We start from the raw sequence: 16,100 nt of genomic DNA on the forward strand, positions 1-16,100 counted from the left end.
ATTAGAAGCAGCCATACACTTGTATCAGGACAGGTCGCTTTCAAAACAATGAACAAATACACTGTCTTGCCACTGCACTGGCACCGGGTGGTTTATTGTTGAGTCCCAGTTTTCCTAACTGGATTTGATGGTCGTTTACGTATTTTTCTTCAGTGTAATCAAATCAAGATGATATTCGTGTATAGATAAACCGTTGTTCACTCCTTGAATCAAGATGGCTAACTGAGCCTTGTGATTTATATCTGTACATTCATCCAGTGCCATGAACTGAGAAACTTTTATTCCTATTTCCTTTTCAATTAATTTGTAAATGTCATATCACCTATCCTTCCCTTCACAGTGCTAGGAGACGCACGGATCTTATTAACTTGCACTGGTGTACTAGATTTAGCAGATTTTGCAATTTATAGCCAACACATAACAGCTTTTTTTTGGCCAATCAGTAAGTATTGCGTAGGATAGCCTCTGGTGTATGAGTGTCTTTTCAGGCAATACCAAATGTAAGACCTGCTCAAGTACTAGGGAAAGCCGTGCAGCCCAGCTTGTATTTGCAAATGGCCCCAGTAATGTTTACTGATGAGCCTAGAACTGCAACAAGTGGACAGGCATGAAAGCATCGTGATTATCTTGTGGTGGCTCAAGCACACATCACAGACATCTTGGATGGTCGTGTAATTTCTTCCTTTTTAGAGCTCGCAGACAATTTACAGACATCAGCAACCAGTAAGACACTCTTCTCAGCCCATTTGACTTGGACCAGTCTAGCAGATTTTGCTGTCTGTAACGACCCCAACCAGTAAGACACTCTTCTCAGCCCATTTGACTTGGACCAGTCTAGCAGATTTTGCTGTCTGTAACGACCCCAACCAGTAAGACACTCTTCTCAGCCCATTTGACTTGGACCAGTCTAGCAGATTTTGCTGTCTGTAACGACCCCAACCAGTAAGACACTCTTCTCAGCCCATTTGACTTGGGCCAGTCTAGCAGATTTTGCTGTCTGTAACGACCCCAACCAGTAAGACACTCTTCTCAGCCCATTTGACTTGGACCAGTCTAGCAGATTTTGCTGTCTGTAACGACCCCAACCAGTAAGACACTCTTCTCAGCCCATTTGACTTGGACCAGTCTAGCAGATTTTGCTGTCTGTAACGACCCCAACCAGTAAGACACACTTCTCAGCCCATTTGACTTGGGCCAGTCTAGCAGATTTTGCTGTCTGTAACGACCCCAACCAGTAAGACACTCTTCTCAGCCCATTTGACTTGGACCAGTCTAGCAGATTTTGCTGTCTGTAACGACCCCAACCAGTAAGACACTCTTCTCAGCCCATTTGACTTGGGCCAGTCTAGCAGATTTTGCTGTCTGTAACGACCCCAACCAGTAAGACACTCTTCTCAGCCCATTTGACTTGGGCCAGTCTAGCAGATTTTGCTGTCTGTAACGGCCCCAACCAGTAAGACACTCTTCTCAGCCCATTTGACTTGGACCAGTCTAGCAGATTTTGCTGTCTGTAACGACCCCAACCAGTAAGACACTCTTCTCAGCCCATTTGACTTGGGCCAGTCTAGCAGATTTTGCTGTCTGTAACGACCCCAACCAGTAAGACACTCTTCTCAGCCCATTTGACTTGGGCCAGTCTAGCAGATTTTGCTGTCTGTAACGACCCCAACCAGTAAGACACTCTTCTCAGCCCATTTGACTTGGGCCAGTCTAGCAGATTTTGCTGTCTGTAACGGCCCCAACCAGTAATACACTCTTCTCAGCCCATTTGACTTGGGCCAGTCTAGCAGATTTTGCTGTCTGTAACGACCCCAACCAGTAAGACACTCTTCTCAGCCCATTTGACTTGGGCCAGTCTAGCAGATTTTGCTGTCTGTAACGGCCCCAACCAGTAATACACTCTTCTCAGCCCATTTGACTTGGGCCAGTCTAGCAGATTTTGCTGTCTGTAACGACCCCAACCAGTAAGACACTCTTCTCAGCCCATTTGACTTGGGCCAGTCTAGCAGATTTTGCTGTCTGTAACGGCCCCAACCAGTAATACACTCTTCTCAGCCCATTTGACTTGGACCAGTCTAGCAGATTTAGCCGTTTGCAATGAATGCAATCAGTAAGATGTCCTTCTCACATGAAGACGAAGACAGTACCAAACTTGGAAACATTGTGTAGTTGTTCTTTATCAAATTAAATTGTTTTATTTAACGACGCTCGCAACTGCTGAGGTTATATCAGTGTTCCCAGTGTGCTGGAATTTTTTCCCACAGGAGTTCTTTTACATGCCAGTAAATCTACTGACATGAGCCTGTCGCATTTAAGCACACTTAAATGCCAACAAATGCCATCGACCTAGGTTGGAATCAAAATCACAACTTCGGGCACAGAAGGCCAGCACTCTACCGACTGTGCTACCCAGGCTGATTGTTCATTATTGGCAATGGAAAAAGTCCCATCTATACTTCTAAACTGACTAATTTTGTTAGAAATTTTGAGTAATTTTAGAATGTAACAAGGAATTTTCTTTTCGTGTGCAGATTTATTAAACTGTATCCACTGCATCATTCAATATAGATTATGTCCAACGCAGTGAAATCGTTGGTTACATTCTCCTTGTATAAATTTTGAGTAACTGTGTGCTGACTGCCCATACAGCTGCATCACTTGACGCTGTAATCACAATGCTAAATGTAGAATGATATTTATTGATGCAGAAAAATTCGTACCGGAAGCAGGAATCGAACCCAGGAACTTCAGCCTGGCGCATGGAGTGTCTCCACCGTACTGACCGAACTCTCCTCCTTTGTATCACCACGCCAAGCTGAAGGTCCTGGGTTCGATTTCTGGTGCAGACGAATCTTGCTCCATTAATAAGTGTCTAGTTACACAGCAGCTCACTCTGTATGTTGATGGACATGGTCTTGGCCGACGTCTGCAGCAGAGACTGCCCCGGTTTTACAAGGGAGGTCCTGATGACGTTGTTGAGGGCTGGTCCATCTGTGAACAATCTCTTCTTGGCCAGACTCGATCCCACTGGTGACTGAAATCTCTCAGAGACCGACGATATTGGTGATTGTTGTGGATCTGTAAAGCAACACACATGCTTCACACTATGGACAGTTCGCTACTGCTGTCCTACCGAGTGGTTATGTCGCATCTCGATTTCTTCTCCCCCCACTCCTGTTCAGAATTGAAAGTCTATGTAATATTATACAACTGTTTAAAATAATTTAAATAAAATGGTCCCATTAAGCAACTGTCACATGACTTTCCCGTTTCACCGACTCCGCGACATAACCGCTCGGTCAGATAGAAGTATCAACGGAAATTTGTAACATGTAACTTGCATCCTGCAGCATCTTGTGCGTGCTTAAGTATAATTTTTCAATGTTACATTGTAGATAAACATATACAGAAGAATTAAGTTGAAAGTATTAATGATACGTGCTGGTGTGGAATACTGCACCGGTCACTATGACCAGAAAACATACCATCACTGAAATATGATCTGTAAAAATTTATTTACACATTCCTTCATAGCAAAGAGTACTACCTGTTTGCTTCATTGACTTAAAACATACAGTAGCCTTCTGGAATTGTATCCAAAGTGTATTAAGACATGTTTACTCGGTAAGTCAGCTTCTGGAATGCTTACACCGCTAGCATTTCGAGTACAGAAGGCTGTGGCCTGTAGCTTGTGGTGGCCACTGTTGCTAATTTAGTGAGTGACTTTGTCATCACACCTTATTCTTTTAAAATACAGTTACTTATCTATTGTTTAAATAGGGTTACATACTATTTTAAGAACTTGTAACTATTATAATTGATAATTTTTTTACAAATGGCTTTTAGAGAATCCGGAGATTCATTGCCGCCCGCCATACCATCCTCAGCAAGATTAATCCAGTCTCTACCATCATATCGCACCTCCCTCAAATCCATTTCAATATTATCCTCCCATCTACGTCTCGGCCTCTCCAAAGGTCTTTTTTCCTCAAGTTTTCCAACTAACACCAAGCACTATGTACCACCAGCACATGGCAGACAGTCGGGACCAGCAAGTAGCTCCTGATTGGCTGACGTGTCCACCAACCAGAATGCGCCTGGCGGTCGGGACTAGGAACTAGCTCCTGATTGGCCCGCAGCGGGAAGCCCTACTTTTGCATATATACCGGCTAGACGTGGTCCCACATCACTTCGTCCCTGAAGATGGCAGAGCTAGCCGTCGAAAGCTTGGAAGCTAATCTCCAACTCACCTGGCTGAGAACCCGAGAAGAGTTATTCTACATCAAACGCCAGGAAAGCCTCAAGTCATACGAGAGTTGAGATGTTGACCCCACCAACAATTAAAATATTGTAACTTTATATTTCAACAACAATGTGAGTTTTAGTTTTAACTTTAATAACACACCCGTCAACAATGGGTATTCCACTCAACACTGCAACACAGTAGTCGTTACTGCACTCCACAGAACGACAATGACTATTCACGTGTATTATTGAGAAGAACAACAATGTACTCCTAATTCCAACTAATGTTCACCAAGCACCATGTGCAGAACAAAACTGTCAGTTCTCACTTCACAGTTCGTTCGCCTTGGCTAGTTCTTCTAGCTCACTCAAGTTCACGGTATGTTGAACCCAAGCCTTCCAGATAACAGTTCACTGCACGTCGAACCCAAAACTTCCGGATACGCCGCACTCGCCTGGTCGCTGCCACAGTTGCGGTCCTCCTCACGTCGCACCCCGGTCTCGAAGGCTGGCTTCCTTGCTCGCTGCTGATTCACGGACTAGACTGACCGAACTAAACTGGCTCACTTGCCCCTTTTTGATTTATTAGATTACACGTTCTCGAATGTACTGCGTCCCAAAGTTTCTACAACAATCGGTTCACGTGGCTTTGCGAAACTTCCCAATGTTCCCCCCTGCTCCGTGTCATGCACTAGATGTGCACGCAACTTCCCCGACGCGATCAGGTCTTCCAACATGGCGCCACAACATGTAATGATTTGATAGCGCTGAAAGTGGAAAAACAAAACTCCTACGACAAGTAAAAGCATGTGCCTATTATAGTGTATACAAATATTAAACGAATTTGATACATAATTTTATAATGTATTATATTATTTTATAATATAATTTATTATATATAAAATTATTATTACAACTAGTTTATCACTGAGAAATAAGGAAAAGCTGTTAACTTGAATTTATTTGAAGCAAAGTCGTTACTGGATTATGCAGCAAGGAAGGTGATGTTTGGATGCTTGTCTCAAGTCTTATATTCAATTAGCGTGTGCTCGATTACACTGACCTCTAGCGCTTGAAAGCAGAACTAAATGCCAGTGCACAGAAAATTAAACATGAAAAGTCGCTCAGTGTTCATTCTATATAATCGCTATTTGCTGGTGAGACTAACGTTTCACAACCATACAGTAACATAGCTGTTTTATAAATTCTAACTTTCAGTTTTTTGAAAGCAGTGTGGTTGACAAGGCTTCCCAACCAAATAATAGCAGGCATTTCCCATATTTATTCTGTGTTTAATTTTCCCCCCGTCATTTATATTTGTTACTGTTGCTCCAAGATATTAGAACTTTTCCTCTTTTCAAAGAATAAATTTCCAATTTTTATATTTCCATTTCGTACTATGTTCTGGTCACGAGACATAATCACATACTTTTTTTTTTCAGGATTTATTTCCAAACTTATCTCATTACATATTTCAAATAAATTCTCGTGCTTCCTTTAATAGTTTGTGGATTTTCTCTCAATATATTCACGTCATCCGCATAGACAAGCAGATGATGTAACCCGTTCAATTCCAAATTCTCTTGTTATCCTGGACTTTCCTAATGGCATACTCTACAGCGAAGTTAAAGGTGACAGTGTATCTTCTTGCTTCAGTCCACAATGAATTGAAAAAGCGTCAGAAGGAACTGGCATTGATAATATAGGAAGTTAATGAATTTTGCACTACTTACATTATTCCTGGTGTAGTCGAATTTATAATATAATACAATTTTATCAACTCTAAGAACTAGTCCCATGTCTCGTCACTCACTCTGCTGTGGGGGAGCCGATCTGTCAATGCCAGTTGTAAGTCTGCGGATGACCGGATTCGGGCAGGACACCGAAGACATGTCATCCAGCTGGCCGGGCAAGCAGACATCTTCACAAGACGGCACAGGCAGCCCAGAGTTTCGAATGTTCTCCCACAGAGGACTTTCACTGCGCCACGCTAAAGCTTCTATTATCTGCTCCTCTATCTGTCAACAAAGAGGGGGATAGCTAAATATATCGGTTTACGACACTTTTCTTAATTACAATTAGTGCAACTTTTAATATTATTCCACAAGAATTCTGTTTAGTTTCAGAATACAGACGTTCACACATATAGTACACTTTCAACTGAGGGAGGGACATGCCACTCTAGTGGATACAAAGTCTGAGTGTGTAGTGTAGTCACCTCACAAAACTGTCAGTAGTGTAGTCACCTCACAAAACTGTCAGTAGTGCATCACCTCACAAAACTGTCAGTAGTGTATTGCCTCACAAAACTGTCAGTAGTGTATCGCCTCACAAAACTGTCAGTAGTGTATCACCTCACAAAACTGTCAGTAGTGTAGTCACCTCACAAAACTGTCAGTAGTGTAGTCACCTCACAAAACTGTCAGTAGTGTAACGCCTCACAAAACTGTCAGTAGTGTATCGCCTCACAAAACTGTCAGTAGTGTATCACATCACAAAACTGTCAGTAGTGTAGTCACCTCACAAAACTTTCAGTAGTGTATCGCCTCACAAAACTGTCAGTAGTGTAGTCACCTCACAAAACTGTCAGTAGTGTAGTCACCTCACAAAACTGTCAGTAGTGTATCGCCTCACAAAACTGTCAGTAGTGTATCGCCTCACAAAACTGTCAGTAGTGTATCGCCTCACAAAACTGTCAGTAGTGTATCACCTCACAAAACTGTCAGTAGTGTAGTCACCTCACAAAACTGTCAGTAGTGTATCGCCTCACAAAACTGTCAGTAGTGTAGTCACCTCACAAAACTGTCAGTAGTGTATCGCCTCACAAAACTGTCAGTAGTGTATCACCTCACAAAACTGTCAGTAGTGTAGTCACCTCACAAAACTGTCAGTAGTATAGTCACCTCAGTTTGGGGTGAAAAGTCTATGATTGACCTACAAGATAGAAATATGGTAACATTCTGACATACTATACAAGGTTTACTCTGTCATCACTCATCATACCACGGAGACAAAAGTGTAAGATGAACTTCTTGCCTGGATGTTTTCGACACAATAGTCACGGAAATATTGGATATTATATGTTATGTCGTCATCATTCACATACTCCAGTGGATCTGTTAAGACTTCACGTCATTGTTTCATAGGCTGCTCCAAAATCTTGCAATTTCGTGGAGAATAATAAAAGACATGTCCTTATTCATACTTTGGTTGTCAACAAAATCATCAGTATGACTACATTTCCTTGGAGACTTCAATGTAACGAGTTACAAGCCATCAATAGGGCTGCTACCTTAGAAGCTTTCTGGACAATCTATATATACCTGGCATTCCTCCATTTATGATGAAACAGTTACATACACACACAAGAATATCAAATAAAATACATTACAGTGCCACTTGCATTCTCCTTTGAAACTGAACGTGTAAATAACAAAATAATTGTGAATGCTTACCAAGTTAAGGTGCTTAACCATATCACGTGAAAGCTGATCCTCCACCTTCACTATGACTTCAATCACTTTGTAGAAGAAGTAAGGCTCCAGGCTGAGAGCGTCCAGGACCCAGGGGAAGGTCCGCTGGGAATTGTACGAGTAGATCACTAACTCCAGGCAACAGGCAAACAACGACTGATGGAAAACTTCCTGTTCTAGAAGGTTCTGGTGGTGGAAAAAAAAAAAAAAAAAAAAAAAGACCTCAGAATAATGCTAAAAATACTTTGAAAGTCTTTACAGTTAAATATCAACAAAATGATGAAAACTGCATACTCTGATTCTATGACTCACACAAGGTTCTGCATTGAATTTGAGGGCTACTGAGTTAGATATCATGCAGCATTCATCACGATCTTTGATTTTTTTTAATTGGGTTATTTTACAGCGCTGTATCAACATCTAAGTTATTTAGGGTCTGAATGATATGAAGGTGATAATGCCGGTGAAATGAGTCCGGGGTCCAGCACCGAAAGTTACCAGCATTTGCTCGTCTTTGAGTTGAGGGAAAACCCTGGAAAAAACCGCAAACAGGTAACTTGACCCGACCGGGATTCGAACCTGGGGCACCTGGTTTCGCGGCCAGACGCGCTGACCGTTACTCCACAAGTATGGACCTTTGATTCTTGCTAATATCTTCTTCAACATGTTTCATAACTCCTATACTCAAACACTCGTCTTAAATTAAACGCCCGCAAACAGAAAGCTACTGAATTCATATGCCATCCAAATACTTTCATGTGAGGTTTTGCAGATTCAATCAAGATATTAACCAGAAGACATTCTCTACTGAGCAGGGAATATCGTGGACAAGAAATAGCTGCTCGGGAAATTTTGGCAGAATTTGTCTTCTTTAGGGAAAGGACCTTTCGCTTTACTTCTCTTTCATACTGAATAACTATCAGAGAAATGTACAGATCAATTTTATAAGTTGTAACATAGTACGTAGTTTTTTAAATTGAATTTTAAATTCATTTTATGTGTATTCCAATTAAGTCATATAATATGATTGTTCAGTCTTAGACTTATTTACTGTAGCAAAATATCAAAAGTTATTTTACTAATACATATTAGTGAACGTGTTCGCCCTTATTATGGGCAGCATCACACTAATAAGTAGATAGTTATGTAAAAGTAAGTAAATCCATGTTAAACATATTGCAATAAATAAGTTTAAAAAGTTTAAAACAACCATCAATTAAAAATAAATAATTAAAAATGATTGATAAGGTTACATGTAAAATTTATAGGAATTTATGCATATTTAATAAAAAAAAAAAGTATTAAAATACTGTCTGTATGAGATGAGTTAACATTTTTACGAAGTAATGCTGTTTTTATCATCACTAGGTTGGTCATGGGTGAATTATTAAATGCATACTTTACGTAACAATTGTATGAATAAAACAAATCATTTGTCGAGTAGCTACTTTGAAGCTTGCATCGCGTAATGAGTTTTAAATCTTTAATTAAATTCAATCGATTTCACACTTCCTAAACAAAAAATAGTCAATGGGATTTATATGTGATCCTGGTAAGTTTTATAAGTGGCTGAAATGAAGTAGAGAGATCTTTCAAACATCCATCTTTGGTAGGAAATTACTTGGACTCTTGTGGTTTCTCTGATATTGGGTGATGCACTTTTATTTTCATCTGAATATATGCTTTCAATCTTAAAAAAATATAACTAATTAAATTGCGCCTCAAAAGTGCTAGCTATTAAAGGAAAAGAACTACTTCAAGTGAGGAATTGCTGGCTACAGTTTCAATTGGAAGAGGGTAAAGCAATATTGTAACAACATATGCAACATCGACAGCAAGCTATGTTCGCTTAGACTGTGTTCAGTACTTGTAGTAGTCTCCAAAGTTTACAATGGGACGATACTAGGCCTATAGCAAACTCTGGAATAACTGGGATGTTTATTATGCAAAACGATCCGGTGAAAAAAAATATATAGGCCTATAAATAATATAGTCTATGTGTAAAATAAGAAAGTAGGGGAACCTTGATTGCAAAAATCCATTTCGTGAATAATGCTTTTAATGTAGACTAATTATTAAAATCATGGTTTAACTTCAAATTTTCAAAATCATCCTACATATTCAAAACTGCATGTCCTTAACCTACAAAACACACGAATAATCGAGATACTATTGTAATCATATTATATCATCCTATTCAAAACTGAATTTGATCTTTCTGCAATTAGAGAAAAAAAATACGAGGAATTCAAGCCCAATAGTCCCTCCCCTATAAAAAAACATATTGGTGGCTGCATATCCTGTTTTTTGCTTACGGAACTTATAGTACTAATGATTAAAGAGGCAATATTCACCTTTTTTTTTTCTCGTTTAGGTTCATGAACATTCAATTTACATGTATGTATATTCTGCATACCCCAGATTCCCCCTCCATCTCTTAAGGGGAATCACTCAGTATTATACAAGTTTACGCTATTATTTATTGTAAAATGAAATTAAATTATGAAATAAGAAAATACTGCATTATATTACATTATAGTAGGTTATAAAAGTAATTATAAATATAATTTTGACACACACATAAAAACAAGTGGGAGAATGTAATCAACTGTAGCATATGACATAATATAGCCCAACAACATGTTGTGCTGCATGGAATGCTCCTGCCATCTGACGGTGAAACTTCACATAAGATATCCCTATTGTTGAGAGATGTATACATAAAATCTCACAGTAAAAAAAACTGTTAAGTCATTCTAGTAGTTAAAAATATTATTTTTATTAGTGACTGTTGTCAAAAATGGACAAGAAATTACGAATGAAAAGTGCGCAAAACACGAACTCGCAGTGATTGTTTCTGCCAGTTGTTTCCCAAGATATCTCATAACATAATTAGAGTGTTAATTTTAATTTGTTCGAGTCTGAGTGCGCAAATAATATGTACCCCAGTTTTCAAGACATTTCGTCAATAAAAAGATTCATATTGTAATCACGATCAATTTCAATCGGCGCTATGCCCTGTGCACTCAAAAACTTTATCACTGACCACATTTCACACGCGGCAGGAGCTGGAATAGGAACGTCCATCTTCAACCAATGCAACGAAGCTACTGAGAGCACTCGGGAAGTTCCGCATGCGCCATGCCAGGACATTACTCTATCACGTACACACAGTTGCTTCGCACAACATACGGTTTGCTAGGTGTGGGACAAGTGGGGAAGTTACTTTATGGACGCGCCTCGTATTCCAAAGTAAAATCTTCAATCACTCTCCCGCACTTGGCTTTAAACTCCAGCTTGGAGTCTGCCTCCTGACTCAGCCTATGCCAACGTTGCCAATTATAATAATAGTATGGCTGTGGTCATACACATAGCAGCAGTTGTGTTACCGTGAGGTCGAACTCCGGCTTCTTCTTGCGCTCCTCCACCAAGATGTTCTCCAGCAGCTTGTAGTACAAGCTCTCCCCCAGCTGCAGGCGCTTGCGAGCGAAGTCCATGTGCTTGCCGGGGTGGTCGTCTGTGTGCTGCGTGTAGCGGGTGCAGAACTGGTGACCCATCTCCCTCACCCACTCCGCCACCTTCTCCTTGGGATCTGAGCTACATGACCTGATGGACACATAAACAGCCACAGATTTAGTTGAACCCCTTCCCTTCACTGTTATGGATGTATGGCAGTTCATCTATACTAATAATAAATCTGTAACCGAAATTTTTCTAGCAATTTTCGCTTATTTCCAAAAATAACTGGTATTAACATGTATAATTAATCATCCTGAAACCGAAAATCGCTTTTTTGAAATTTTTGTTTGTATGTCTGTCTGTCTGAATGTTTGTTACCTTTTCACGCGATAATGGCTGAACTGATTTATACGAAAATTGAAATATAAATTAAGTTTGTTGTAACTCAGATTTTAGGCTATATGGCATTCAAAGTACTTTATTTAAAAAGAGGGGTGTTATAAGGGGACTTGAATTAAATAATCGAAATAGCCTATCTCCCTTATTATTCATTTTCATGAAAAATGTTACATAACAAAAGTTTCTTTAAAAATGATTTCCGATAAGTTTTATTCTATGCAAAATTTTAATAGTACTGATATTTAATGAGATAAATGAGTTTTAAAATAACAATGCGTTTATAATCGTCACCTAACAGGCTGTAATGAAATAAAAAATGACTTCGTCTATAAGGGGCCTTGGGCAACAACAAACGGAAGCTATTAACATACAGAGAATGTTTCTGTGTTTGTATGAATTAATCTCAGAAGCTAACTAACCGATTTCTATAATTATTATTTCACCATTGGAAAGTGTAGTTTCTCTAGATGGACATAATGCTATAATGTTATTACAGTAACTTCTGAGTGAATCGTGGACAGGTAAGATTAAAATAGCTTCTTATGCACAGAAAACTTGATAGGCTATTCTGTATATTTGTTTCCTGTATTTCTTAAAATAATGTTTATATACACATTCATTTTCATCTCAGAGAATTAACGAACAACGAGAGTGTATTGATTTAGTATGAAGTAATAGTACGTTAGCTTAGCATTCCATTACTTTATAATCCAAATTTTAACTATGCTCAATTGAATGGTGTTAAAATAGATCAAATGTATAAACTATGCAATAAATGCAATGCAAAAAAATTGGGTAATGAGCCAAGCAGATTATGTTGCACTGTTGTAAAAGTTGTTCCTCCTGATATTCAAGAACCCCTACAACAAATTAAAAACTTACTTATCGGAGTACATCCATTAACAACACACTTTTTAAGTAATATCTATACTAACAATAAATCTGTAACCGAAATTTTTCTGGCAATTTTCGCTTTTCCAAAAATAATTGGTGGTAACATGTACAATTATTCATCCTGAGACCGAAAATCACTTTTTGAAAGTTTTGTTTGTATGTCTGTGTGTCTGTATGTTTGTTACCTTTTCACACGATAATGGCTGAATGGATTTCAATGAAAATTGGAATATTTTAGGCTATATGGCATTCAAAATACTTTACTTAAAAGGGGTGTTATAAGGGGGCCTGAATTAAATAAATCGAAATATCTCGCAAATTATTGATTTTTGTGAAAAATGTTACATAACAAAAGTTTCTTTAAAAGTGATTTCCGATGAGTTTTATTCTATGCAAAATTTTGATAGGACTGATATTTAAGGATATACAAGACTTTTAAAATAACAATACATTTTCATGGCAGCCTCAGATTATTTCCTGCGATAACGCCTATGTGCAAAATATAAAACTTTTCAGTAGGAAGAAAACACACATTTATTCATTCTATGGCAGTGGTACTTGGATGACAAGCCAGAGTCTTTTCAAAGCCAAGTCAATACTGCTTCGACTGTTTAGGAGCGCTTGTACAGCTTCTGCTTTCGTACGGTGTGCACACTGCACTGAATGTTACTCTCTACATCACTCTGTGACGATGTCCATAATGTTTGCAATTCAAAGGCATTACAGCTGTTTGCAATGCAGAGAACTTCATTTTAGCCGTTAAGTCACTTCCCACAGACTGCCATGTTAAATTTCAGTCCCTTAACTTTTGTTCCTATGGAGCTCAGGCGGAGAAATTTCAGCTGCTGACTTACTTTTGCCTCCTCTTTCCAAAGATATACGGCATTACCACCTTTCAATTCACATGAAAGCAGGTTCCCTTGTAAGTCATCTTCAGTGTATCACCCAATCCAATGGCAAGGAGTTCTGTGGCGTCCAGGTAGCAATGCACTTCAGTGTGCCAATGGGGTGGCGCCCATCAAGTTGGAATATGAAGTTACTGGAATCCTCAGTCAGCTGAGGAGACAACCACTGCTCCAGCATATCGAGGAGTGACTTGCCGGTCACAGTTGTCTTCAGGCCATACGCCTTTGATTTAGACACTGCAGCAAACACATTCACTTTTGGAGAATCTCATTCATGTTGCACCGTCAAACGAGGTTTTTCAGCACCTCAGATGCATACATTATGGCGATTACTTTGCCACTCAAGTGAAATGTGACCTCATCACTGAACACTAGAAGGTCCTCAAAACCATCACTCTCCTCATAGCAGCCTGCATGGAATTACAAAATTCATATTGTTTGACGAGGTCTTCCGGTTTTAGCTTTTGCAGTAACTGTGTGCAGTAGTTTCATTCGCAATTGGGTTAGTAAAATTTTCCATACAATCGGTTGTGGAATATCAAGTTCCTGTCTGGCGCAGTACGTTGATTTCTAAGGACTGCGAATTAAACTTGCCCTCACTTGCTCCACTGTTTCATTAGAAACACTTGGGCATCCACTACTTTTATCTTTATTTACAGTACCATTTGTCATCGCAGAATGGTTTGGTGACCTGGTGGTGAAGTTCCAGGGTATTGTCTCTGGAACGAACACTGTACGGTAACAAAGGAAAATGACTTCTCATATTTCAAAACTGCAGTCGCTTACCATTTTGAAAACTATGCTTATGCTGCCATGCATCAGAGTTAAACAATGGAAAAGTAAACTTTCAGAGTTTTTCTTTTGATTCATGATTAGCACGAACATACTGCACCCATAGGTTTCACAAATATTTGATTTAAAACCTGATGAATCATTTGCAATTGCTCTGTATGACTATGGAACATTATGAAAATACGGTCTTCAATGTGCACCTGAACAACTCCAGTAGAGTTTCACTGGGACTGGCCTGGCGTCCCGCCAGCAGTGTTTGCAAGCGACTCACACTCTGTGTGGCCGTGCTGACAGGGGTCACATTCAGCTGCAACTCCTTGCTCTTCAGGTACCGGCGCCCCGTGAGCGGCGTTGATGGAGCCAGCTGCTGCATCTGCAACAAGATGTCCTTCCCTTACACAAGGCATGCACACACATTTTAACAGAACTCAACTGCGTTAAGTTAGTAATAACTACTGACCAAATGTCAGTAAAAAAAAAAAAAAAAAAAAATTGCAACACAAGGAACATTATGCTGTATAAATTTGATGTAATAGCACATAACCTTGTTGAGAATGCAACCTTTTCAACCATCACGAAATTCTTACAAGACATTTTAAAAACCTCAGGTGTGTCATCTTTGCTTGCAGATCAGAGAGGCAGGACCCGGCATGTTAGCAGCGCCAGAGAGGAAAGAATGGACGATTAGAAAGAGTGTTTATTTCAGGATGGTTAATACGGTTAAACTTCATTTATACGTTTTTTCCGGCAATATGTCTATACTTTACATGTTAATTTACTTCAGTTATTAACTTTTCACACTTAAACGATCATATTTTAAACCCCTGGAGGTACAAAATTTCATTTATATGTTCTAATTAAATTTTGCTCGAAGTGTGGTTTGTCATGAAATGTAAGAATGCGGAAATTTCGTATTTATGCCAGTGAATATAACACACACACACCAATTTGTTTATCCTAAAATCCAGAAAAAAAAAAAAAAACTGGCGAATATAATATGCACCTGTGTTGAAGGTCACTCAAGATTCAATTATATTATCAAGACAGGTTATAAATGCACTTCCCTTACCTCCAGCGGTCCAAAACAGTCATTCTCATTTGCAGTATCAGTACTGGAACTTCCGGTCAACAGGTCTGGGTTGGTGTCAGAACTTTGACGACAATGACTTACGTCATGCTACTGTTTCGTCAGTAATTATTGGTGAATTCTTTTGGTTTAATTAAAGATGCACAATTGTAGTTGTATTCATAAAATCTCATAATAAAAGGAAAAACGTTATTAAATCAACCTAGCAGTTAAAAATATTACTCTTATTAGTGATTGTTGCCAAGGAATTTCAAATGAAAAGTGCGCAAAAGGCGATAAAACACGAACTCACGTTTCTGTCAGTTGTTTCCCACCATTTCTCGTAACATAAATAGAGCGTTAATTTTAATTTGTTCGAGTCTGAGTGAATCAGCCAGGGCTAGATTCCTAACCACACTCACTGCGGCTGCTCTTGTGATGTTTTCAACAACTGACAAAAAGAACATTCATTTCGTGTCAGGTTCGAATTTTATTATTATAGTAAAGCGACTCTGAAGTTCTTTCATCTCATTAAAATAATTTAAAAGTCATAAACTTGAAATTTTGGCCACAAAGAAAGGTAAAAACTATACTATACATATAGCTCTCTAATATTTCAGAAGTATAAAAGCTATACTATTTACCCCTCTGAATTGTTGGGGGTAAATCTTATCTCCTCACCTCCCTGTTGTTGTGCCACTGGAAATGTAATTAAATATATTTCATCTTAAAAAGTTTCATTGTTATTAAGGAGGCATGTTGTCAATCCTCTTCGTTATAATTAATCGCAAAGGACATTTACAATATCAACCAATTATCTCATACTTTTTGCGATATTTCTTCTTACATTGTGTATAATATTACGGT

The 16,100-nt window shown here is 39.0% G+C and overlaps 1 protein-coding gene across 5 annotated transcripts in view; it reads right to left on the reverse strand.

The window, feature by feature from the left end:
* Window positions 1-16,100, reverse strand: part of LOC138695141 (retinoblastoma-like protein 1) — a 58,666-nt gene that overhangs the window by 27,550 nt on the left and 15,016 nt on the right. For all 5 annotated transcript variants that reach the window (XM_069819572.1, XM_069819569.1, XM_069819571.1 and 2 more), the window contains 5 exons: window positions 14,368-14,540; window positions 11,108-11,324; window positions 7,701-7,904; window positions 6,059-6,263; window positions 2,893-3,078 (listed from right to left, as the gene is read on the reverse strand). In XM_069819572.1, the coding sequence (XP_069675673.1) occupies window positions 2,893-3,078; window positions 6,059-6,263; window positions 7,701-7,904; window positions 11,108-11,324; window positions 14,368-14,540 (985 nt within the window). The remainder of the gene's footprint in view (window positions 1-2,892; window positions 3,079-6,058; window positions 6,264-7,700; window positions 7,905-11,107; window positions 11,325-14,367; window positions 14,541-16,100) is intronic.

This window comes from Periplaneta americana, chromosome 2 (genome assembly GCF_040183065.1).
Source record: "Periplaneta americana isolate PAMFEO1 chromosome 2, P.americana_PAMFEO1_priV1, whole genome shotgun sequence".
NCBI classification, from domain to species: Eukaryota; Metazoa; Arthropoda; class Insecta; order Blattodea; family Blattidae; genus Periplaneta; species Periplaneta americana.